This window comes from Melopsittacus undulatus, chromosome 5 (genome assembly GCF_012275295.1).
Source record: "Melopsittacus undulatus isolate bMelUnd1 chromosome 5, bMelUnd1.mat.Z, whole genome shotgun sequence".
Lineage (NCBI taxonomy): Eukaryota > Metazoa > Chordata > Aves > Psittaciformes > Psittaculidae > Melopsittacus > Melopsittacus undulatus.
The window spans coordinates 35,494,707-35,521,121 of NC_047531.1; the positions used below are offsets into that span (position 1 = coordinate 35,494,707).

At 44.1% G+C, this 26,415-nt stretch overlaps 1 protein-coding gene across 2 annotated transcripts in view; it reads left to right on the plus strand.

Moving 5' to 3' along the window:
• Positions 1–26,415, plus strand: part of FRMD4A (FERM domain containing 4A) — a 282,366-nt gene that overhangs the window by 42,558 nt on the left and 213,393 nt on the right. Inside the window, exon 1 of one of the 2 annotated variants that reach the window (XM_031043980.2) lies at positions 21,569–21,649. The exons of the other annotated variant lie outside the window; for it this stretch is intronic. Coding sequence (XP_030899840.1) covers positions 21,584–21,649 — 66 coding nt within the window. The 5' untranslated portion in view covers positions 21,569–21,583. Of the gene's footprint in view, positions 1–21,568; positions 21,650–26,415 lie in introns of those variants that run through there. 2 annotated transcript variants of the gene reach the window in all.

Genomic DNA, 26,415 nt, shown 5'->3' on the forward strand with positions numbered 1-26,415 from the left:
CTAATACTCTGGGATCACATGAGCAATTATCTGATTCACAGGTGAAGATGGAAATAAAGTGGTTGAAAAGCCAGCTGCCAGAGAGAGGACAAGAAACAGCAGGCTCGCTTGGTTACGGGTAGTGCCACAAACACCTCTTGAGATCAAGCAGTAAGAATAATTAGGGCTGGGGAGGCATGAAGTGAGGTTCCCAGATGGTGCGGGTGATAGATAAGGAGTTGTCCTTTTTATCTGCTGCCAGGCCATCCATTCATCCAGTTCTGTGCCCGACTCAGATCTCATGCGGGGCTCAGTGCCGGTGGAGCTGTCAGGGCAGTGCTGCTTCCAGCTTGGATTAAAGGTTAGGCAAGCTGTGTCTTGCTTTGAGGTCTGGTTATTTACTTTTGTGTATATACAATGGAGAAGAGAGAAACTCTTGCCAGAGTGAAGGGTTAACACCCCTTTCTAGAGGGCTAGCAGCTGAGAGCTGGAGGGTAGACAACAAGGCTGCATCATACATGACTATCATACAACTCTGTAATGCCAGATGTAGCAGGGGTGACCTTTGCCAAAGCTGTGGCCCTGTCTGGGACTTGTGGAAGCTCTGATCAAAGACTAACTCCATCCTTGTTTGCTCATTGGTCACATAATAAACAGTGGTCATCCCACCACAGCCATGATGATCTGCAAACCAATCTGCCTTTCCTTTCCAGGTCAGCCAGTGTCCACACACAAGTTGCAATTTGTCCACAGAGAAAGTCACAAATGGTCTTTTATAGCTCCCTATGTATCTGGTTTTGTGCAGGAGAGCTGGCTTTAGTCAAATGGTGCATCTCCTCAGAATCTTTGTTGAGGAGCATGTAGGAGGACCTTCCTCTGCTTTTGAGTTTACCTGAATAGCACTAACATTTACACTGGCTGCAGCAATGATCTCTCAGGCACCTTAAGTCCTCAGGGAATAAGGTTATCAACCCTGAAGTCAGGCAGAAACACTGTTCCTTAAGGCAGCATTGCACAGCTAGGGCTGCTTTGCAATTCCAGTGCTTTCTTTTAAAGCACATGGTCCTAAGCCTCCAGGAATAGGTAGGCTTTTCCAGTGTGGAGATATGCCTTAAGGACAGATCTTTGTGAAAGGATGAATAACAGGGCTGGTCAAAAGATGCCTGTTGTAAGGTCTGTCTGGACAACAGTAGTCAGATGCTGCCCACTAAGCTGCCCAGACTATATGTATTAGTGACGGCCAAGCAGAGCAGATCCAGGCAGTCTTGTGTGTTCACATTAAGGTGCTTGTGATGGAGCCTTTCTTTACAGGTTATGCTGATAGGGTATGTGGGCAACCCTGCTATTACAGACACATACGACCATACCAGCAGTGTAGAAGAAGCTGGGCTATAGTTGAAAGGATGACAAACTAAACTGACTTAAGAAGACATTTTACAGATCTGTTTCATATGCTGTGTAGTGACATGCCTAGTACTGTGTTTCAGATCAGAACTGTTCGTTCCAAGGTGCATGGACTACACAGATAAGGTGCAGAAAGGACAAAGAGTACCAGCACCTTCCCATTCACTGCATCTCCTGCAGTGGGTGATGTTCACAGACACCTCATGCTAAGTGCTTACAGAGGGAAAAGAAAACCTACCCAAATCCCTTGCAGTGAGCCTGTGAAGCAGATTCCCCCTTAAGCGCACACTGCTTTTGAATACATTCATGCTGTACAGGACTGTGTAAGATCCTCCTTCTTTGGACAAATAGGCAAGGCGTGCCCAAGGTAGAGGTATAAACCTCCAGAGGGAAGAAGAAAAGAAACTGGGGTTACAGAAGGAAATCCTGGTGCTGTGGGATCTTGGTATGGGTAGCATTTAGACAGACGTGCCCGAAACCACCCGTCTTCGAGAGGCAGTGAGAAGCAGAGGGAACACTAGGTTGTGCTGTTTCCCCAAATTCTTGTACAGTGGTACTGGGGCTGGATTGCACGTTTCTCGCGGGGACTGAGGGGTTTTTCTGCTGTGGGTTGGCAGAGAACTTTGATTACACTCTTTGGGTGTTCTTACTAGGAAATTAACTGCATTTGCTGCCTGAAATGCTTTGAGCACAGAGGGAAAGGTGAAGGGCAGATCTTTATAAGGAGCCAGAGCTCCTGAGTTCAAACATGAGATAACGCTGCTTGTATTACAGGGAAGGAGTAATGAACAACAGCAACAGCTCAGAGGCTTTAATTATCCTTCCTGCTATTTCCACCAAAAAAAAGGGGGAAATAAAGTGGGAACTCTCTTAGGATACAAGCTCAACCGTGTGTACAAATGAACGCCATCTGGGTTGGGAAGGAGGCAGTTTGGAGCCTATTGTATTGCTTTAAGTGTGTTGAATACTTGAACTCAGGCTACCTTAAGGCTGAGCATTTAGGAAACTGCTGCAAAGTAATCCTGATTCTCAGTAGGGAAATAGCTCAAATGAGTGGTGTATTGGCTTTGTTTCCCTTGCATAGTAAAGAAAACTCTCTGCTCCCAAAGAAGAGTTTCTTTGTGTTGCCGCTGTTAAACTGCGGCTTGTGGCCCCCCTAAGGCTTTTAAATGAATACATGAAATCAGTGCAGGGATTTTGAGCTCTGTAAAATGCATTGCTGTGTGAGCAGCACACAGGAGCTTTAAGCATTTTCCTTTAATTTAGCAAGGAGCTGTTGCAGCTGCTGTGGCACTTCAAAGACCATTCTGTGTATTGCTCCCGCACCTGACCAACACAAGGCCATGGCATTGTTAAACCACCAGTGTGGAGGGAAATGGCTTTGCAAGTAGTGCCACCTCGTGCTCTTAAGCCTAAATATAGCTGCATCATGTCTGTGTGTGCTACCCCATCACTCCACTCTGGTGCAGTTAACCCAGCTACAGATCAGCGGGGACCATCCACAGCCTCCTGTCCAGTCTCCTGCCTACACATAGACCACCTTTGCTGGTTTCTGTCTGTTTGTGGGGTCTCTGCAGCACTCCTTATTTGAGGAGGGTTTGGATGTTTTCAGTGACAATGTTTTTTTCAGCAAATCATGTTCTGAAGACTCTTCACTTACTAGCAAGCATGTTGCAGATGTGCTGGGACATGAGCCATGTTCTCAGATGGAACCAAACCACTACCCTTCCTTAACAGTGGGCTACAAACCTCACATGGCTTCAGAGCCATAGGTTGCGTGTTGTGGATCTCAGAGAGCTGGGAAAAGATGAGCTCCATAAATAATGTGTAGGTGATAAACAGTGGTAACTCCCCAAAAGCCACCTGCTAGTCCCAGAGCCAGGAAGTCCAACTGACCAACAGCCCTTTCCCATCACAGCTAACCAAATAATTTATATGCAAATGTAATATTTACAAATCTGTGCTCTTGTCTGCCTTTTTAACCCCATTTCTGAGCTGATGGCTGGGAAATAGCCATGAGATAGAATAGAATATCTCAAGTTGGAAGGGACCCATGAGGGTCATCAAGTCCAACTGCCTGCTCCTCTCAGGACTACCTAAAACTAAATCATGCTGCATTTTAAAGGAAAGCAAAGACTATATGCAGCAATAAAAACCCAAAACAAAACTGACAGCAGACTGGTAAGAAAATGGAGGTTTCTGCTGTTTAGGTCATCAGGCTTTATCCCATTTGAGTTAGTAACAGCCAACAGATGCTGGTAAGAAGGCTGATTTTGGTCACTCAGGGGCATGAGGCAGTTGGAAACTTCATCCACCTGCCTAGCTCAGCAAAGCAAAAGCAGTGATTCAGTAAAACTGACAAGCATGTTTTTGTCTGCTTGATAAAATAAATATAAAATGAGTGGATGGATTTAGCTTGTTGCCTGTGAAATGAAAGCTGTGGACCCTGTGAGGGTAAGTGCAGGTCTATGAGTAGGCATGTGTTAAGGGACCTGTACACACTGCCCAGTAACTGTCCTGGGGGTAGTGTAGTCACAGAGTGTGCTGACAGAAAGAGCCATGCTCAAGGTATGTGCTCATACCAGAAGGTTGGAAGAGACCTCTGGATATCATCTCATCCAACCACCTGCTCAAGGCATGGTCACCTACATACAGCAGATTGCTTACGACCATGTCCAGCTGGGTCCTGAATATTCCCAAGGATGGAGACTCCATACCTTCTCTGGTCAACCTGTGCCAGTGTTCGGTCATCGTCACAGTAAAAAGTGCATCTCCAGCCAGCTCTGCTTCCTGCACCCTATCCCAAAAGCCACACATTGCACAGATTTCTTGCCTCCTGCAACAGAAGGCCAGGACACCTTGGCAAGACAGGGATGATTCATTTTATCCATGCTGTACCCATTTCATAAAGAGAGAAAACTTCAAATGCCAAAGCAAGAAAACAGGCTTTTAGAAGATCCTCAAAATAATGAAAAGCATCACTGTTACAAGCAGCAGAGTTAAGGCTTTTTTCTCCATTAATCTTTTTTCTCCTTTTTTGGCTCTATAATGAAATGTTTGTTCATTAGGAGCAATGCTTTTACTTTGGGGCTTACTTTTGGTACAGGGGACCTGGATGCAGGATATTCCACTGATTTCAGTTGTTCCTGCCTTCCTAAGTTGTGTTGTGACCATTTATACCCCAAAGGTACTGAAACTTGGGTATTTGTTTATAGCAAGTGCAGTACTATCTTTCAAAGGTTGTAAGTCTATAGTCCCTTCTGAGATGTAATAACTGCACAGACAGGCACCAAGGCTTCAAAATAGAACAGCATAATTGGTTTGCTTTCCCAAGGAGATATTGCACGAGACAATGAACAACAATAACTTAAATGTATGCTTAACAATAGCTTTGTCTACAAATAGGATATTTTTAGGCAATGGGAAGAACATTTGGGGTAGAACAAGATAACATTTTTCAGATGAATAGTTTATTTGCTAATAAATGTATTTTCAGGCTGACTGAAACTATCCACGGACTCAGGCTGAATTCAACTAATGCTTTCTGCTACCAAAAGAGGGACATTATTTTTCCAGAAAAGCTTTGTTCTAGCATTTCAACATGAAACACTGAAATTATTTACTTAATAAAACTCTTCATCTTAGAATAGAGCTTGATATTTATTTTAAAAATCATATCCCCAGATTGAATGAACTTATTTTATTTTGGATCCATCTCAGGTAAATTCTTTCAGCTTTATAGCAGGGAAAACAAATGATTTAGAAAGGACTTCCCTGGTCTGTTCCCACAGGTCTGCTCTGGGGCTTTGCTTTTTCCAGTGGCTTTGGAGTGTGAACATAATGTACAGCTGCTGAGCTTGTCTTTACAGCTGATAAAGCGAGTTACACCAGAGTCATGTTGAAATGAACCCTGGATACAGGTCAAGTACATAAAATAGAGTTCTCCTCCAGCAGCCTCACGTTACAGACCTGATTTATGTTTCTAGCGCTTGTGGTTCTGTTTGGAGCTTGCCATGGCTGCATGCAATCTGCCCAACCAAGCTTGAAAGCTCCTCTTTTCTCACCTTGCTCTTATAAGGTGGGGAAGATAAGAGGAGTAAGAACCAGCTTTAAAAGTCAGAGATTGATGGAGGCATCACTGGAGTTTGCTGCATTGAATGCATTTGCTCTCTGTAATCTGTGGGAAGATAACTTATTAATATAATTCTTGCAAACAAACAAAAGGTGTTTTTTCCAAGCAATCTAATTTTTGAAAAGCCTCATTAATAATGGTTGCAAAGCTTGGAGAAACCATAGCTTCTACCTATGGGTCACAGGGCATTTTGCAAGTATTATCTGAGCATCAGAAGATAAAAGGGAAGAAGCCAGTCTAGGCCTGATTTTCATAGATGTTTTGTGGTGGTACTTAGAGAGATTATTAAAGATGTCTAAGCAGAGAAAGTGTAGTAAGTCCTATTAAAAGTGGTGGAGTTTAGACACTTAACTTGCTATTGCTTTTTGCAAATCATATTCAGAAAAGGGGAGATTTAAACTAACCAACTTCAGATGTCTAGTGCTTAAATAAACTAGATGTCCTCACATTGCTCTGCAGTCCATGCAGTGTGTGGGAGGGAAGGCAAAGATGCATCACACTTCTGCTCTGAACCATGCTCAGGAGGACCCTGAGATAATGTGACCTGTGACATAACATTACAGCTCTGCTAGGTCAAACAGGTTCTTCTGCCCCAAAACCCAGCCTTCAGCAGCAGCCAGCCACAAACACTGAGGAGAAGCATGAAACAAGGCAAGTCAGGAAGTATGCTTCCTCAGTACATCCTCCCACTGCCCAGAAGTCTCTAGTTCAGCCACTTCCTGACTTCATCATGTTTAACAACCCTTTATGGACTTTTCCTATGTGGATTTGCCTAACTATATTTCCAACCCATTTATGCCATTGGCCTCCCCTGAATCCACTCGTGGTAGTTTCCCTATTTTCACGATTAGCTATTCAAATAAGAGCTTTTGCTCATTCTAAATCTGCAGCCTCATTATGTCCTGGAGTTATAGAATCAAAGAATTTTTAAAACAAGAATAAATCCTTCTGTATTCAACCATCTCTGTGTTCTTCATGATTTTATACACTTTTACTGTATCTTCCCCGTGTCATCTTTCCTAGCCTGAACACTCATTACCTATTAACACATGACACTGTCTCCTACCTATATAGGGAGCCTATGGTTAAAGCTTAACATGGGTTGCTACATCACTCAGTGGGGATACATTCCCATTGCCCAGTACTGAAGTGCAGATACCTTTGAGATGGCACATAGTAGGCAGTGGGCTGTGCTAGTTCCAGGACTGAGGAGGGAAGCGGATGGAAAGAGTCGTATTCACCTGGCACTGTGGAGGGAATGCGTGAGGCAAGAAAGTAATGCGACAGTTCAAATATACTGTCTTCAGGACATGTGTTTGTGGAGGCAGAAATGCTGCTTCTCTGGGACTCACAGATCTGCAAAACCTGTTAGGAGAAGCCACAGGTCTTGTTTCTTTTCTTTGAAGCCACGTAGAACAGAAGCTACTCTGGTGCACTCAGACTGCAGTCCACAATGTGCTTAGTGGTCAGGGCTCCCAAAGAGGCCCTTAGGAAATGTAGTTTCTCAGGATTTGCAATGATCAGTCCAGACAGTCAAAATAACTCAAGGCTGGAAATCACCTAGACAGTTTGGGTGTGCTTCTCATTCACTTCCCTGTGCTCAGGTGTTCTCAGAAGCTGTATTTCTAAAATTGGGTGAGAAAGGCTTTCTTCAGCAAACCCGCAAGCTGCCTGTTCCCATCCCTTTTCATTTTTCAAAATAGTCTTTCACACTAAAAGGAAAAAACAATAACTAAAAATAAGACTTTCCTAACTTGAGGAGACAACAGCTAAAAAAGGGAGACAGAACAAGAACAAGCAGTGGGTTGCGTTAAAGAAACGAGTGACAAAGTAGGTCCTAGAGAAGTGGAAGAGCCCTGCTTGATTGCCACTGCTCTCCTCCTGCACTCTGCCTGCTGGGGTGCTGAAGCACAGATTTCTCTCCTCTTCTGACAAATGAAGTCTTGTGCTGCTCATAGAAACCATTGCAAGTTTGTCAAAATTGGCCTGTTCATCCTAAAACTATTAATCTTCTCTCTGTGCAATATGTATATTTAAGAACATCATAAAGATACTTTTCTAGGTGATTGGGTCATCATCATAGATCTATAGAAAGCAAGTCTCTTTGTATGTGAATATCTCCCTATTCCCTCAACCCAGAGAGAGTGGTCACATAAACTAAGAGGTAAGCAGGGATGTTTCAAGTGACTGAATTATCAAAGATCAGGAACTTATTACTATTAATTTAAAGTAATATGTTTTCTGCTATAATGTGCTGGAAGCATGCAAACATCTTCAAGCTGATGACTAGTAATTTGTTAAGCCACAATAACTTCAACTCTTGCAATGCATCCCCCTTCTTGAGATGCCGAAATGTTTAATGCTGGTTTAGCCAATGACTGGTGACTGCTGTAGTGATATGAATAAAACTTGTATTTCCTTGGTGCTTGGGTCAGGGAATTCTAAAACACCTTTTGAAATGAAGCAGACAGTGTATTTTAATGTCTGTAGGCATCGGAATGATGTTCCTAAGAACAAATCATTGATTTTCTTTCCTAAGGGTTTAATTCTCGTGTCTCCCACCAGCCACATCCAGGGCCAGTCCAGTAGATGTGCTGATGAAACCCATCCCAGATCCTGTCCTTAGCAGGTCTCATGTACCTCATGCACCTTCCAGAAAGGCTGAGCAGTTTCACCATGGTTGCAAACATCCTCTGCAGATGTTAAGTGGGATTTCAGGCACTCCATCTGATTGCTCAGGTGGCATTGAAAGCTTTTGCCATGCAATCCCAGAGCAGCAGGGATCTCCAGGACTGTGGTCCCAGCCATTAGGCTGCTGCTTTGAGTGTTTTCCTCCTGCTTTTTAGTGCATGTAACATCTCTGTGCTGTATGGTTTTTAATCTTTAGAGGTCTCTTACCACCCAATGCCACTAATCTTCCCCTCTGCCTCTAGGAGCCCTTTGATGAGGGCACTTTACCTTGATAAACCCATCAGTATCAATGGAGATATGGCTGCATGTAACTGTTTGGGACCTCTCCCATCAACAGTGATGAGCAGCTTGATTTCCAGCCTGGCACTGCCCCTTTCTTTGACCTAAGGGGTGAAGCATGTCTCCCAGCAAACAATGCTCCTTAGGAGACTCTCTTCCTCCTGACCTCCAAGCAGGTGAGAGAATCATGTAGGGGAATATAAACACCAAGGTATGTGACCAGGATGCTGAAATGAACAGGGATCTTTTAATTTTGTTCTGGTCACTTTTCTTAAGGTGATGAATTAACCCAAATCCCATCTCATAACTCTGCATCTGCCTGTTTTCCCCAGCAAAGCAAGAGTAGTCTGCAATCATTAGATATAGGAGGAGAGATATTAGGTATATATTATATATCTATCTATATATAGATATATAGATAGATATTAGATATAGGAGGAGGGATGTATCAGCAAGGAATGTATTTCAGCTGCAAAACTGGTCAGTGCCCCACAGACCTCCATTTCATCAGGTTAGCCAGCGGGACAATTGATATTTATTTTAGGGTATGCAAAGTGTGCAGAGGCACAGAGACAGCAACAAAACCCTTTTGCATGTGTTTGTGTGACACCTTGCACCAGTCTGCTGAGCTCTCTGGGGTCCCTGATGCAAGTGACTCAGATTTGAAAGAGGAAAGATGATGTGAGTGAACATCACCAAGAGAGGAGCCTCAGAAGAGACTGTGCCCTAGCAGGGAGCATAAACACCTTCACCTGTTAATAACTTTATTTTAAGGTTGAAGAGGACCATGTTGATGCTGTCAGGTGTCTGGGCTTTGCCAGAGTGCAGCTCTCTAAAGAAGGGCACGCCACTATTAGGAGCATTTCAGGGCTGCAGGAATCAAGGATCCTGGCTTGTACTTAGAGTTGAAACAAAAATTGCTGTGGGCTTAATCCTGTTTTTAACAAGTGCATGTAACCTGCCAGATCTGATAAGAGATTAGCAATTCAATTACACAGGCCTTGGCTTCCTGCTTTCCTCTAAGTGCCTAAACCTTTCTAAAGAGGCCCATTACTTTGCCATTTTTTGCTCTTGCATTAACTAGGCAGTTCAGAGCAACACAAACACAGAAGCAGGGCAAGGATTCCCTTGCAGAGATCTTGGGGGTTTATAGCTAAGTGCCTCCTGATGGATCTGTCAGAGCAACCCGTGACAGCAAAACCTGTCACTCCCCGGAGCGACCATTAGCTTTAGCTCCTGCAAGCACTTTCCCTTTGTCCCCTGTTGAACTCACTGAGGAGAGCATCGGCTCTTCCTGCAACTCTTTTGCTTTACAGCACTGACTGTGGACCATTTTCAGAGTTCTGCTTCACATATGCTCTTCAGGGGTGGGAATTGGTTACTTGAGCAAGTCCATCCATGCCACTGCAGTCCCTATGATTTGCTAAGACTGAATTGATATCTCTGGATTCAGCCCTGTTCTCTCCCAATGCCACTTTCATCCTGAGCAGGCACCTGCTGATCCAAAGGATTTGGGTCCTGCTATTGTACGCACTAGAGGCTGGGTTTGCAGCAAGGTTCCTGCTAAGGAGTGTAAAGAGCAGAGAGCATGGGCTTTTCATGGCTATTTTCCTAATAAATGCCCTTTTGACACAGAAAAGTAGCAATTTCTGCATCCCCAATGCCTTTGTACATCCACAGGGCAGAGCTGGGAAAGGATTAAACCCCAGAACACCAGTTGGCTGCTGCTAGAGATGTTGTCTGTCTGTTTTACCTAAAATCCTTTAAAAACCCAAGCAATAACATCTACTCTGCAGGCAGCACAAGAAATCTTGCAAGGATGTAATGGAGCGTAATCAGTGACAGATTTGTCATCTCTATTCCATCACTGCGGCATGGGGAGGAATCTCTGCTGACCATTTGAGCCAAACACCATGATATAGGAGACCACTGCTTGTTCAAGCTATTCTTATGTTATGATAAGCAAGACTTCAGTTTCTGGGCCAAGGAGAGAGGAATGCATTTCTCTTTGATCATCCATTTGTTCATGGGGGTCAGCCCACTCTGGGGATTGAACTGGCGTATGGAGAGGATGTAAGATCAGGTACACTGGCAAAGCTCAAGGTGTTACACTCTCCCTGGTGCCTGAATTGTGTGATCTAACACCTTCAGAGGTAAGCCACACTCCAGACATGGGATCAGAAACTCATTTCCCCAGATCATATTGTTAGGGGTGTTGTGCCTTTACCTGCTTTGCCTTCCAGTCTGCTCCCTGGAACCATCCTGGAAATTCGGCTAGTGCATCTTATGGTTGTGTAGGAGTATTAATAATACTTCGATGCCTTCGGCCATGGCTTCCACTCTTATATGCAACAGAGTGTTTGTGGGTTTTGTGATGATGGGGCCATGGGAAGATATTTCTCTGCTCTTCCTAAACTAAACATCATTCCTAGATGTTTAGTTTAGCAGCAGGACTGCAAAGTAGCTGAGCCAACCAAAGTGGTCATCCCCATCTGCTGCTGGCCCTTGCCAGGCTTTGAGGAAGGGGATTCATCCCATTGAACTGCCAAGGCTCCCTCCAGTGTTCAGTGGAGGGAAAGGCTGAAAGCCCACAGCATGAATGACTTCTCCCTGGAAGTGCTTGTTTGTCATCTTTGACCATGGAGAGCCAGGTGAGGACTGTGTTAGACAAGATACTCCCCTGCAGGGAGCTCAGTGAATCCAAGGGGACCATATGGCAGGTCATGGAGAATGACACATCCCTCTGGGAGTCTCACATTCCCTGAACCCTTCCTAAAGCCTTGAATCCTCCAACCAAATGATTACCTGCCAATGCCAAACTCGGTCAGAAAACAAGATTTTTTACCTTTTACGATCCTGGGGAAGAGCATTAAAGCACAGGGAAGCCTGACAAAACCAGGAGACAATGAGAAAGAGCCTGAACAGTCTTCTCTTCTTTTGAGTTCCTCAGTTTGAGACTTTTTTTTTTTAACAAATCAAGTCATGCTGAGCACTGATTCATGTTTTTTTAATGCTCAGAAGTCTGCAGTGTCATTCTCCTGGTTTGGCATCCTAATTCAAAGTGAAATACACAAAGCCAAAAGAGTGTGTCAAGGAGTTTCTCTAGCTTTCATCTCTTTTTTTTTTTTTTCTCCATGAGCAGACTGACTAGCAGTGCGTAAAAAGGAATAGAGGTAAGGGCTTGCCAATAAAATGTTAAAGAGGTTTTTAGTTTTCTTTTCAGTGGTATCAGAATAGAGTCTTTATGGATCAGCGAAACATTCAACAACTGTAAACTTGTGTTTACCACGCTTATAACAAATCACTGCAGCACACTTGCAGTGTCCAGCTATTAGGACAAATTAACAGCTATTAATAGATGCTGCTGGCAGCTGGATATGTACCATAAGAGGAGATTTATCTTTACCTTTTACACAAATTAAGGATATGAAAAAGTACAGGAGGATGAGGCGCAAGCTCCCGCGGCTCTGCAGACCCTCGCGGGTACCCGCCGAGCTCAGGGTCTGCACATCCCTGCCAAAGGTGAGCTGCTGGCACCGGGGTGGAGGTGGGTGATGTAAGATGTGAAAGGGTGGGAGGGGGCAGTGATGGGATAAAGTTTAATTATGGACTTCTGTAGGAGTTTCTCAAAACTGAAATCTTTTGGAGATGGAGGAGGGAGGGGAATAGAGAGGGATGGGGAAGTGAGGACCTCTTCCCTGAGAAGTGGAGAGCTCTGGGACATCCTCTGGCCAGGTTAAATGAGAGCTTGCTTTACTGCATTAAATGTCTTAAAATTCAGGCTAAAACAGCAAGTGAGAGCCCACAGTGGCTGCTGAGAGTGCTCAGGTTGGAAAAATGTCCTCCCTGATCTCCATCTGCTGTCTTCCTGCTTGTATATCCTAGAAAAACCTCTGCCTCTTGCTGACCATGTGCAGAGCAGTTGCATAAACAAGGGGATTAAAATGACTGGAAATCTCCCTGCTCCTTTCCACCTCCCATCACGTCTATGTTTTGTCATGTGCATATTTTAAAGTTTCAGGACATTGCTTCTTCTCAAGTCATCAAGTCATCTGCTATCCAAAAACGCATGCATCACATAGCAGGAAACACTGCAGATGTTTCTAAATGCCCAGTCTTACTGGAAGTGTCAGGGAAATACCTTGTTAGTGCCTGAGGATCATTCCTGTGAGCTGTGCTGGATGTGAGATAGAGGAGGAAGAAGGCAATGGGACGTGAAGTCTGGTGGGTCAAGCACAGGACATGGTGTAGGTACCTTTAGCTGCATTGGATACCTCTGTGCCACCATGTCTTGGTGTGAGGAAGTGATAACATGGGCTGAGAGCATCATACCAACCACATCAGGCAGGTTAATTCACTTCTGCTTGCAAAATCCCTGGGAATCTCAGAGTGAGGCAGGGGGTGTCCGATGTTCATTATGGAAGACCTGGGCAATAAAGCCCTTTGGTAAACACAGTATGATGGAGAGGGGCTTGGCTTCCTAAAGCCCCTCTTGTGTGGACTCGAGCCACATGGGTAGGACTGAAGATGAGGACTGCTGTTTGCATTGCTGAGGCCCCAAACCTCTTGCTCTGCCAGACTTTGTAGAATACTAATAGAAGAATTACAGTCATGCATCACCAGGGGACCATAAATATCATTTTTAATTAACTGGCTATTCTACAGAGAAGACTTTGTGCAGTACTGCAAGACATGGGAACAAAGTTCAGCCTGTCCCTGTGACAGAGCTCCAAATTTCCCTTGCTCTTTCCCGACCCAATGCCAGCAAACAGATGTGCTCTATGCCTCCTATTTATGTGCTCCCAAGAAATTAGCACCCCGTTAAGCTACACAATGGAATGCATTTATTTTTATTTGACTGTGCTGAAGCTTTTCAGTGTTAACTCCACGCTATTTCTGATTGGAATCAAATCCCGACTAGCATCAAGAGGTGCTTAAATCGACATCTATGAGGGTCTGAATTTTGTGCAGAAGAGCTTTTGCCTATAGCTTAAGATAAAGCAGCCCTCAAGCTGCAAAACCCAAAGTTTGGTAGAGGTCCAAAAGAGAGAGGACTGAGGAGGAAGATTTAACTTCCTAATACCTGAAGCTGGGACTGTGATTTGTCTGCAGACCCATTTTAAGGCAACAAATAGCTATATTTATATCTCCTGAATGTGCCTATTATTTCAAGATCTCACCCAAACAAATGAAAGTGACATGACAAAGCAGCACTGTAGCGAGCCAAAAAATGTATAAAAAGCAATTGATCCATTATAGACGCAGTCTTGGGCAAGCTCAGTCTATTTTTAGTCATTTGCTGCAGCTGATTTCCTACATCAAGGATAGAAGCTGAAGAGGGATCCCTCCCAGATGCTAAATAATAGGCTCGTGTGGCTCAGTGGCATCTGGGCATCTCTGAGAGTGTGCACAGCACAGCTGTCTCCCAGTGAAATGATACCACTGCAGAAGCCTTGCCTAAGAAGTCACCTTGAGATACAGGAGAACCATGCTTTAGGAAAGCAAAGGGAGAAGCCAGTGAGACACTGAATTGTGGCAAATAGGATCAGAAAAGAGGAGAGTTTCTTGATAGTATTAAAAGTGCGTTTGTGTTGTTGTGACTTGGGTAGGTGAATTGTGTTGCAAAGACTGCTGCCATGGGAGGCAGATTTGGGTATGCAGAGACTAACCAGGCTGGGGGACTCTTGGTTCCTCCATGCTCACCATGATCACAGCCCTCTCTCTCCAGCTGAAACAGACAAGACCCATTTGAGCATCACCCACTCAGCTTGCCTGTGCCAAAGATGAAATGTCTCCTTCATCCTTGGGTGGCTTGTTTGGCCTTGGGGGAAGTCTGGAAGAGAGAAAACTTGAGGTTTCCCCTCCCTTTTCCATAGTGACCTTTAAAGGAGAGTGCATGTGAGAAGAACAGGAGGCAGATGTCTTCTAGCCAAAGGATGGCTTTCAGGGCTGTCAGTTAAATCATGAAAATAAAACAATGTCTTGGTTACAGAGAGCTGTGTGGGGCCATCAGGGAAAAAGGGACCACCTATGAGGAGAGAGTAGTGCAATGGGGACAGTGAACAAGTCAGACAGCGGCAGCTGTGCCTGAGAAGGAGATGGGATGTTGGTTGAATATAGTGACAATAAAATAGAAGTGATAGCCATGAGTTTTAAACTTGAAAGCTGAGTTCTTTACAACACCTTGGACTCTTCAAAGGCAGGATGATTCCATTTTGCTGGTGCTAAGCTTGCTTCATAAAACAAACAGAAACACCCTGTTAAAGGCTGTAAAAAGGCTGGGGTGAGCCTGGATGCTAAACCTGCCAGGGCAGTGACTCCTGTCTCTGTAATACCTCAGGGCTGCTGGTGCTTCCCATCTGGGAACCTCCTTATAAAAACGTTTATCTTGTTGTCGTGTGGAAGCGGCATTTTTCCTCCGCTATGGAGCTATGTCAATCCCACTGCAGGCAAGAGGTCAGGAATGGGACTCCCACGCTCATTCTTCATCTGCCCCAGCCTGGCAAGCCCGTCAGCTGCAAGCAATGACTTCTCCATCCCGTTGCCAGCCTGGGGATGGACAGACACGTGGGATCTCGGCTGGCCTGTTGAGCAGCCCTCAGACGTGCTGTAACCTTGCCTGGCAGTGCACTGTGTACCTGCAGGCTTGGCCACGCTGCTGAGGATGGGGAGCTGATCTGGAAGGAAGGGTATGTTTGTAACTGAGATTGCATTGGCCATGCTCGGCCCCTTTCTCCAAGGATGGGCTCACATGTCAGCTTTGCCAGCAGCAGTACACAGGTCAAAATAGATGCCCCTCCATAGGGTATCATCAGTCTGGGACAAAGTCAAAACTTATAAATAAAAGGAAATAAACACACCTAAATCCCTCTTATAAAAATAAATAAAAGAAAACATATCTGCTGTGGGAGAAATAAGTAGCTCCTCTTCAGTAGGTTGGAGCTACAGCTTGATGATGCCATTGATCAGCAACCAGTGTCACACCACTTCCGTAGCTTTGGCATGCACATACCTTCCATGCAAGTCTAGCAGTAGTATCTCAAGGTCTGGTGACTTCACAGAGTCTCTGATATATCTGTCTTTTGGGGTATCAAGTACTTCATGGAGAACTTTGTATTGCAGAGTCTGGAATTAGCTCGGACATTTGGGGAAATTCATTATAAATTTGGGGCAGCTTCTCTTATGGGACTGAAATTTAAGGGCAATTGTACCACATCAGAGCAAGGGCTCTTGCAATGTCCTATCTCCAGCAGTGGGTATGAGTGATGCAGAAAGGATAGTGGAAAACATACATGATACTTTCCCTGGATGTTCTCCCACTTTCCACATGTTTTCAGCCTGCGAACCACCCTGTTGGAGTGACCTCTAGACATCCAGTGTCCCTCTATGACTTTATAATCCTGTAATTTTCCTAGTCTTTTTCTGAACCCAGGTAAACTTTTGCATCCTTGCATGCTTTGGCAAGGAGTGCCAGCTATCAGCTGTGCTTGAATTGCTTCCTTTGGTTTGTTCTGAGTGTGGCTCCTGACAGCCTCATTTGATGAACCCCTATTATTGTTCTGTAGATCTCCTTAATTTCTCCTTCAAGCATCTTTCTTTTTCTTTTCCAGACAAAAGACTCCACTTTGGTTAGTTAGTCATTTCTTTATATGAGCCATTTTTCTTACATTTAATCACTTTTATTGCCTTTCCTTGAATCCTGTCCATCATCTCTGTATCTTTCCTGGAGATAAAGGGATCAAGGATTCAAGATGTAAGTGAACCCAGATTTGCTTCAGTGGTGTATTAATATTCTTTTTGGCTTGCCCCATGGTAATTATTAATATTTTATTGGCTTATTCCACCACTGCTGAGCAATGAACTGGTATTTCATAGAACTATTATAATCCAAATATCTTATTCCTGAGTGAGCCCAGAGACCATAATTTTATACGTGAAGTTCAGAACATTTTTCCTGCCATAAGCATTACTTCACATTTGGCTACATTAAGTTTAATTTGCTCGTTTATTGCTCATTCGCTTAGTTTCATTACATCTTTCTGCAGGCCCTTGTTCTCACTAGGCTGAATACCATGGTGTCACCTGCAAACTGTGCCTCCTCACTGCTTGCCACCTTTCTCAGGTTGCCTGTGATTAGGTTGACTAGTACATCTTCTCACAGATACCCATTCTCCTCATTGCCTTGATTGCACAGATTCAAGGTTTACAGGACTCCTCTGGAGATACTGTGTCATAGCTAGATGCCTGTTGTGTCATGGATCAGATGAGTTGCAACCTGGAGCATAGGTTTGAGATTGGGCCACAGGTTTTTGATGAAGCATTAGGGTTATTGAATTCGTTGGAAAGCTATCATCAAGGCCTTCAACTGACATTGAAAGCTACTGCAGGATGGGGTTGACTTACAGCATCATGAACCAAGGTGAAGGCAGATGGCTGTGCTCTGAGCCAGCTGGAGCCTGCTAAGCTTCATGCTTAGCCCCATAGTGAGTGAAGTACTGCAGTCCAGCCTGGAGGTGTCAGGTTGGTGAGCTCCTGCATCCAGGTTTTTGTGGGGGAAGCTGGAGGTAGAAAGAGGGTTTTGGAGGCTGATGCTTCCCTGTCATCTGAGTTTACCAAGAAGATAGGACCTCCCTCTTCATCTTCCTCAAAGAGAACAGCTTCACACTTTGTTGCAGCAGATCTATTATTTGCTCTCAGAAAGACAGACCATAGGAAAACCTGTGCAGGACATCAAAAAGACTCATATTTAAATCCTCACTTTAATAATTTAAAGCAGAAAAGGTCTTAAAATCTCTCTGCTAGCTAGGCAGAAACATGGCCCGGCTTGCTGCAGCTGAGTTGCCATCACCTGAGCTTGTGGGATGGCAAAGGCACTGTCCCAAATGAGCTTTCACACATATTTGTCATATGTTACTGAGGACTTGAGACCTTGGCTAAACCAGTGGAGGGGAGCCAGGCTCCCTTTTCTTGTGGGTTCCATGAGGCCAACATGCATTTTGCCTCATACAAGAATAATCTGCCTGTTCTCCCCAGACTACTCAGCTCCCATCTTTGCAAGCTGGGCTGGCCCAAACATAGCAGCATGGGACTCATTAGACTTAGATCTGCTCTTTAAACCTTTCTTGTCAGCTTTTGGCTTTACTCACTAAACTTTCTGCTCTGATTTCACACCACTGTCTTTATAAGCCAGCCTTTGTAGGATGACATTTTCCTACCATCTCCAGTCACCTTCACCCCTGAAACTCCCCTAAGAGAACAATCCTGGGACCTAGTGTTTTTCCACATAACATTTCAGCTTTTGAAAAATAGCATGTTTTGTTGAAATCTCATTTTGGAAAAAAAATGTTCCAACCGTCTCCATTCCTCAGCTCTTTTCTGCTCTTATTCCCAAATGGTAAGGAAAACTAGGAAGGAAATGAGGGGAAAATGTGGGTGTAGGAGAACATCCTGTTCTGCACAAATACCCTGGTGTGTTGTCAGATGGATGCTCTGCTTTAAATAGAAGAGGTCTCATGCTTGCAAAGGCCAAAATAATAAATTCTCAGGAATTAGAAAAGATGGAATTAATGATTTAGTAAAGAAAGTGTTTGGACTTACTGCACTGAAGAATCAGCCAAATTAGAACTTCTCATTATCACATGTGGTCTCACGTTCATGTGTACTTATAATGTACATGCATACATGCATACATGCGCAGAGGGTTTGGGAGTAATCCCTGGGGAACTCAGTGAAATTCTGTTTCTTGTTTATTGTAGTTGAGAAGCTATTTCTATAAAGGAGGTCATATGGGGTAAGTAAATTAAAGTGAGAGTTACATGAATGTCAATGGGATAGATTCAGAGGTCCCCAGGCTTTGGTTTATTTGAAGAAGTTCTGCTGCTTAGATCTGGTTTTGAGACTCTGATTTTTGCTATCCACTTTTTGCAAGTGAAATTACTTTCTGCTCTCTGGTCACCTTTGTTTTTTACCATCAGTATTTTTGTACCACAGCCACACCAACTGCTTCAGTTATCTACTAGAACAAGGAGACAATTTTTTTCTCATCTTCTGCACATTTTCTATATTTTAGAACTTTTCTTATTGTGCTTTGCTTTGAATCTGAAATTGTACTGCAATTTGAAGGAAAATTTGAAAGAGAAATACCCCATGGCACAAAATACCCCACAGTCTAAGAGTCAGGAAAATTCCACAGGGCTTACTTCAGCAAAGCGGCTTTTTACATCAACAGTATTTTCCCCAAACCTCTCACCATGTCTGAAGACAGTTAATATTGATCAGTGGGAAAATTGCTAAGCTGCATATTGCAACTGCAAGAGTCTAAGAGCTGGTATATGTCATATATCTGCTATTTATTGTTGTGATAATGGAAGCCCAGGCCATGTAAAGCTGAGCCTGGGTGAGAACCCATCAACGCATTCATCCTCCTTGCTGTCGCTGGTGGCACACGTGGTGGTTTTAGTGCCAGGTGTTTCTTGAGCAGGCATCAGGGAAGCCTTTATGTGTTCCCTTAAACCGTTTGCTTGTGCCTGACACCAGTTTTGAAATGATCTTGAAATTCATCTTTGTAAAGACAAAAATGAGCCTGTGTTGGAGTCAAAGAGGCTGTTACATGGACACTGCATTCTGACCCTAGAAGATGTCTCCTGTTGTTTATTTCTATGGTCAATACAATGCAACTACTGGGACTGTCAAGGGACACAAGTGACGTGGCTCCCCCATGTTATTGCACAGAGGGATCCTACAGAAAAGGATCTTTAATTTCATACTTCAGTACTTAACACATGGCCTTTGTGCAGTCAATGGGGTGGAGGGGTGGACAATGGATCACATGTTTGGTTCCAGTAAAGTTCTTGTTGTGGTCAGACTGGTTGGACAGTGATATCAGTTAGTTAGAAGCAGACAAACACATGATTCAGCCCTGATGGACCTTTGTTGGCTCATACTGTCACAGCCTGAGCACTGCTTGCTGTGGACCAGAGATGGGGACCTGCAAAAGGTCAGTCAAGCATCCTTGTACCCAGTCTGCTCTTGTAGAAACTGTAGCTTCCTAGGATCTCTGAATTTCCATGTTTGCCAAAAGAGAGGAAGACTTACCAGCAGTCAGGTCTTCTGCAAATAATTCCTAGAGAGCAGAGCATATGAAATCCTGTCTGCAGTGGTACCCACATGGCCTCGTGCAGTGGTGAGAATGCATGCTAGCTCACTCATCAGCACACTGCATTACAGTTCCTTGAGTTTTGGCCACCTTCAGTATAATATGTTTCCAAACATGTTTCCTTTGGGTTTGATCCACACTCATTAGAACACCCCTCTACTCAGGGTAGTAAAGGCAGACACTTTGTCAAAGCTTTAATGAAAGGGCAGCAAGTGGATGATGAACAATCTTTCTCTGCAGTAGACAAGCTTCCCATGCTGGGTTTATTTCTGGAGCAGCTAACTTATTATCTGATGCAGGGCCTTGTGCGAATGAGAGTTGGTCCATCCGGAAAATGAATTACATGCCCTTCTTTGCTATTGAACCTATCCATCATATCACGTCTCAGATGGTCTATCATGTTGTTGCCTAGTAAAACTCAGCCATCAGAAGCAGCTCCTGTTCGGATGCTGATGCTGGGTGTCTGAAAATGTGATTTCAGCTATAACTCTGAGGGTGCTTAGTTGGAATTTATGAGTAGAGGTCCCTCTAAGCTCCATCAACTCTATCCATCTCACACCTTTATAAATAATACTGGTCTTCAGTTTCTGAATCCTTTAGGGTAGCCTCATGTTTTTTTCCACCGCGTGGAATACATCACATGCAAGATTTCACTTGGTTTTCAAACTGAGTACATATTAAATAAATAGAATGAGTTTGGCTGAATAATGCGGGCATCATGGAAGGCAGGTGAACTTAGCACTGTCTAGGATGCAGGAGATTTCACCAGCACCCCTTTATACCAAGACTTTCAGTATTTCTCTTTATTGTGCCTCAGTTTCCTTTCTATTTGGTTCCCAGCTAGCATTAACCAAATTCTTTGAAGAATCCTCCTTGGGTTTAGCTTCAATTGGATTGGGTCCATCAATACCTTACCACTACATGTGGTGCTATTAGAGCTACAAACAAATAGTGCTATGCAAACAGAAATGTCACCTTTTCTCCATTGACTTAAGTAGGACCAGATGTGCAGAGGAACAGCAAGCACTTAGGATCATGCTTTAAACTTCCCATAAATGCAATAAAAGGAAGGGTTTCACCCCAAGAAGTGCTTAGCATCCTGGACAGGGATGCTGCAGAGCTGAAGGGGTTGAGTGGTGGGAAGACATTTTAGAGGGGTGCCAGGGTGTTTGTAGAGATAAACCCTGTAGGATTATTTGAGGTTATTCCCCTTTGTACATAACCTCAGCAGTCACAACTGTAGTCCAATGCTTTGGGGAGTGGGTAAGGGAATCTATTAATACACTTAGGAAAAAATTAGTATCCAAACAACTTTTATTTCCTTGTTTTTTACACGTCTGTGCTCTCCTCTATTACTAGCTACAGTGCAGAGCCTGGTATGCTCTGACAAAGAGCTATTGATGGTGTGCTTGTGTGAACTGGCCCAGCACTGGTCACAGCCAACTTCTGTGGGACCTGCTGCCCCTGTTTTACAATACGCTCCAGTGTGCTGAGCCATTTGTGAAAGGTCAGAAATGAACAGAGAAATGGACTGGAGTCAAAAACAAGTAGTCCTATAAATATCAGTCATAGTCAAAGGCAGCTTATTCCATTTCTTCCCTCTCTCTCCCTCTGTGTGTGTCTCTCCCTCCCTCTGTTGTGGTTTCCCAGATGTAACTCCATGTTTCTGACTGAGGAGCTCTGAAAGGAAAGCAGCACGCGCAGTGCAGCTTCTGCTCCCATCTTGCACACATGGAATGATCCTCAGTCCCACAAGCAGGACTGACAGCCAGCACAGAGTCCAGGCGTCATCTGGACTCAGATGTTAAGTTTTGATTCCTCGGGTTTTCTTTATCTGTGAGAAACTCCTGTGCTACGGTTTGAGAACCAGCTTTGGCCACAGACGGTTTGGATTGGGACTCCTGAGGGCTCTTCTCTGTCCGGAGCTAACATTTGATTTCACAATGACTTTAGCAGCTAAATTAGAAGATATTGAAGTGACACTGGAGCACCTACTAATGGATGTGTTCGTAAGTAAGCTACAATTTCCTATTTAAAGTGAGATGCTAATAATCCACAAGGCAGAGTGCAAACTTAATGGTGTATCCAAGTGGTGCATTGACTTAATTCCTTTACATCTCCTGATAAACTGTGTGTCCAGCACTACCAATGTGTTCTAGTATAGCTAAGGCATCTACTGCGAGTGGTAGCATGAAAAACTGGAACAGTGTGATTCCAGGGCAGTGTACGTTCTACATTGGCTTTGTGTATCATCTATAATTCTTTTTAAGTATTTTAAAGGAGAAATTTGGTCATTTTGAGAAATAACTCTGTCAAAGAAGTGCATTGACAGACATTTAAGCTATACATTGCTTAGCATCAAGTGTCCTTGGCTTTAGGACGTTGACAGCTATTAGATTACAGTCTTTTACCACTTTGACTTCTGGGTTAGTTTTGTAAGAGATAGAGGAACAAGAAAAAGTAGTCATGTTTTCAAGAAAATCAGGTTTATTCCTCCTGGATATATCAAACACTGTGTTAATCTGTAATTGCTTCCTTCAAATCATCAAAGCTCAGCGAAGCAATGTGCGATTTGCTTCTGCACATCTGAGATATGAATCAGTCTCATCATCTCTATTTAAAAGTTTCTTAAACATATCAAAACATTTCAAAACATATTCCTGCTTTTTCCAGCACAACTTGATGGGTTTTGCCTAAAGATCGGAGATATCCATGTTTGGGAGGTTTTTTGGGTGATGCTGGGAAGACAATGAGGGATTGTCAGATCGTTTATCTTCTTCAAAGAAAAAGCCATGTCAAGGTGATTTGTACTCTCTGAATTCAGGCTGTAGGAAATAAGATGGCAAGTGCCATTCTCAATTTTCAAGAGAGATTTTTGGCATCTCTTAAATGAAACGCTTTGAATTTCAGGGTCTAGTGATGAGGAATCTTAGGCATCAACCACAAAAGTGAAAAACAGGAGATCTTGCCAGCTTCCTAGCCTGTGGTCCAGTTCCTTAGGTGTCCATCTGTGCTGTGAAATGGATTCAAGTCTCCCTCGGATGGCATCTTCCCTCAGCATTTTGGGGAGTGCCCTCTCCCCTTTCCCACAGGGTGCTGAAATAGGGGATAGAGGAAAACTGTTGGAGGCTGCCCTATCACAGCCTCTATGTAAGGAATGAAATGTTGAAATACTTTTTGGCTTGTGAGATTTGAACAAACCTGATGATTATTTGTCACGCTGTGTTCAGCTCTTTTCCCTGCTTCTGAGTACTGTGAATGCTAGAGAAACTTCCTAAGGGTTTAAATCCCCATGAGAAGCAAAGATGCAACATCTGCATCTCATGACCACAGCACACTGTGAAGGTTACTCTGTGTGGGAAGAGACGGGTGTTTTCCTTGGACTATTTGCAGTTGCTGTAGAATAAACTTGGCACCACAGTCCCTTTTGGTATATTTGTTCTTAGCATCACTTCACTGAGCTGAGTGCTTGACACCTGGGAGACAAAAAGCCCCCATATGCAGGTGTCGTTAACACTCAGTCATTAAAGGCATTTAGTTGCAGGGTAGGTCCAAGCAGTATCTCTGAGACTGCCAAGATCTAGAAAGCCAGGGCTGACTGATTTGATTGAGGCTGAAGAGTCCTACTTGTGTCTGATTGTGTTTGAAGGGCATGAAAAGCCTCTTGACCTGCTGGGAACCACCCAGCCCTGTAAGACAGGTCCTAGCAACGCATTTCTTCTTGGCTCTTTGTATCCCACCGTGAGCAATGGTTTGGAGCTGTGTCTAGGCTTTGTCTAATCTTATGTCCACCCCTTGCTTCTACTCCAGGTGTCTTTTTCATGGCTTTTGCATTTGGGTTGGGGTGTTTTTTGCAGTGAGGGTGACAGTAGACAGAATAAATGCTTCCTAATCCTCTAGAGGTGCTGGTGCCCTGTTTGTGAAACCGATGGAGCTCTTCTCAGGTTGTGCTTGGAACTGGCCCCTCAAATGTGTGATTCCAGAAACCCAGCTGGAACATTGCAATCACAGCTGAAACTGTGATGCAGGGACATGTCAATGCAGTGCCATGCTGTGCCATGCCAGAGCTCCAGCTGGCTCTGGAAGAGCTGGTGTGTCTGTGCAGCATTGTGCAGGGGCACACTGTAGTAGTGTCACAGCTTCACCCCCTTTGTCCCTCTGCAGAGCCTGGGACTGTAAGACTGGGTAGCATATCCAGGCTTCACATCTCGCTTTGACTATCAGAACTGTGAATCCAATCTAGCCTCTTTGCAAATTAGTCTTTCCTGATGAGCAAATGTGTTTTCAGTAACGTGGGCTCTTCTGAACACTGCCTAGGAATTATGGCAGGAAGAATTTTGGATAATTTAGCCCAAATATTCCAAATGCAGAGTCATTTTTTCTGACACTATCAGGCACAACGTTCAGGCTTTACTCATCACCTTGCCTTATGGCCATGTTTGATTTCAAACCACCTGCCCATTAAGCAATGCTGAAAATAATCTCTCCTACTGGACACAGAAAAGTAAACATGAAATTCAGTATGAAGGAAGGGCAAAACATAAATCTGTGGCTGTTACAGATCATTCAAGCATCCAGGTTCATCCGAGGTCATTAATCCATTACCAAGTGTTTTGATGCTACCAACCAACCTCGTACTTGGGTGAAAAGCATGGGACCAGACCAGCAGGGCCTAATGGGGGCTGCCAGGTAACAGGACTCTTATGGGAATGATCTCTAAGCCTGTTCCGTGCCATGCATCTTCATCCGTGTCACGTTTATTGCTGAAGGAGTGAAGCCATCTGTCACCATAATGCTCCCCTTCCAGTTCTTAGGTGCCCTTCACTGCTCTAAACCAGGTGATTACCTATAAACTTTGGAAACTGTGGTCTATGGAGCCTTGACTTTTCTTTTTCTTCCTTTGAAGAAGCCTAGTTTTAATGCTTCTTGGACTGGAGGGACAGTAACTCATTCCCAGACCAGTGGACCCTGACAAAGCCCACTTCAACAGCTTGTACCCAGCCAGCAAGCCCATTTTTTTACATTGTAGGAAGTTTATAGCAGACAGCACATGAGAGGTAACCACCAGTTTCTAAAAGAAACTGAGACCTAACTCAGCTCAGACTAATCCAGGAATACAGACTGAAGAAAGCCTATGGGATTGTGCCATCTCTAACAGTTTTTTAGCTAAGTTGTCCTGCAGGAACACCCCTTGAGTGTGTTCAGCAGAGTTTCACAGGGTTGATGGCAAGCCTTGACAGCAGGTATGTTTAACACATCCTTTGGAAAGCTAATCTTACACCAGAACAATCTTTAAAACAGCTTTCTCAGACCAGAGAATCACATCTACATGGCATGAACTGCCACTTCCTTCCAGGACGTGGTGTACCCGCCACGTTGTCATCCTGCTATCGGAGAAGCAGCTGTTGCTGCACTGACACTTCCTTTCCCCCATTACCAAAGGGCATTGGAAAGCTTTGCTGGGCTCTACAAGGAGAGATAAAAGGGAGGCCTCCAATGTGATATTTCATAATTAGCTGTCATCACCGTCGGGCTGCCACCAAGCTGCTTGATGAGCTGGGACTTGGCTGCCTCAAGGAATCTGGACAGGGATGCAGGAGACAAAGCAGGGAGGCGGTGCAGGGACAAGCTCAGTAGGTCCCTTGGCTCTGCTAAGGGGAAAAGGAAGTCCAGATAAGAAACACAGGATCTGAATCCTTGTTTTGCTGCTTGCAAAAAGCATCCCTGAGCCAAAGCCTCCTTGCCTCTGGACACGCTAATTATTCTTGTGCAGTCCGTGAAAGGAAGCCTTTGAGGTACACTTCAGGACCAACCTTACTGCCGTCCAAGCTTTGCCTTAGGCACAGCTAGACTGAGCATCATGGTACACCATGTCTAGCATTCCTGGGGTGCATTGCATGGGATGTATGGGAGGATTCAAGATTGAGGTGGGCCGCAAGGCACATCCCCCTGAGGGATGTTTTTCCTTGCATTATGGATGTGCAAGAAACAGACTCTCAAGCAAAGAGTCAAAAGGATTATAATCCTAGTGGAAAAGTGGGCCTGAAATAATCAAGCATCAGCTGGTTCCAAAACAGGTACTGATATCTGCAGTCAGGAGTGATGGAGCTGCAGTGGTATCCCAGGAGAGAAAGAGAGACCTAGATGAAGTCTTTAAACCATGTACACTATATCCCAGGCCAACTCCAAATACTGCCTGGGAAAAAACAAGCAATTTATCTACAGGGGTTTGTGCAGTCTTAGACACCATCCAACACAACTAAGCCTGCCAAATCCACAGTACACTCCATTGATGCTCCTACATTCCTGCATACAAGTATTTCCATAGCTGGCTCCTCAGCCTTCCTTTCACCACATTGCACAGATAAATTCATACAAATGCATGCATGTGTATATATATATATTGAAAATATGTAACATTTATATTTGATTTTTACAATATTACTTTTAAAGTATGTGTATATCCATATATAAACTTATGCATATAAAAGATTATCTGATGAAAGTGACATTCGTGAGGGCTTCCTGCCATGAGAAGGGGTTGTGGTTGTTTTGCCCTGGGTGGACTTAGCAATGCAGATTTGCTATGCTCCAGCCTTCCCCATCACCCTGAGAAACAGCTGCTCTTCACCCTCCCCATGTTGTCAAGTTCTGGCAGAGTTAATACCAAAATAACAAGGACATGAAACTTAATCTCTGTTGCTAATACCATAGCAATCAGAGGAAGTCATAGAAAATTACCTGGGATGCTGCAAGCATTCTGGCTCATTCTTCT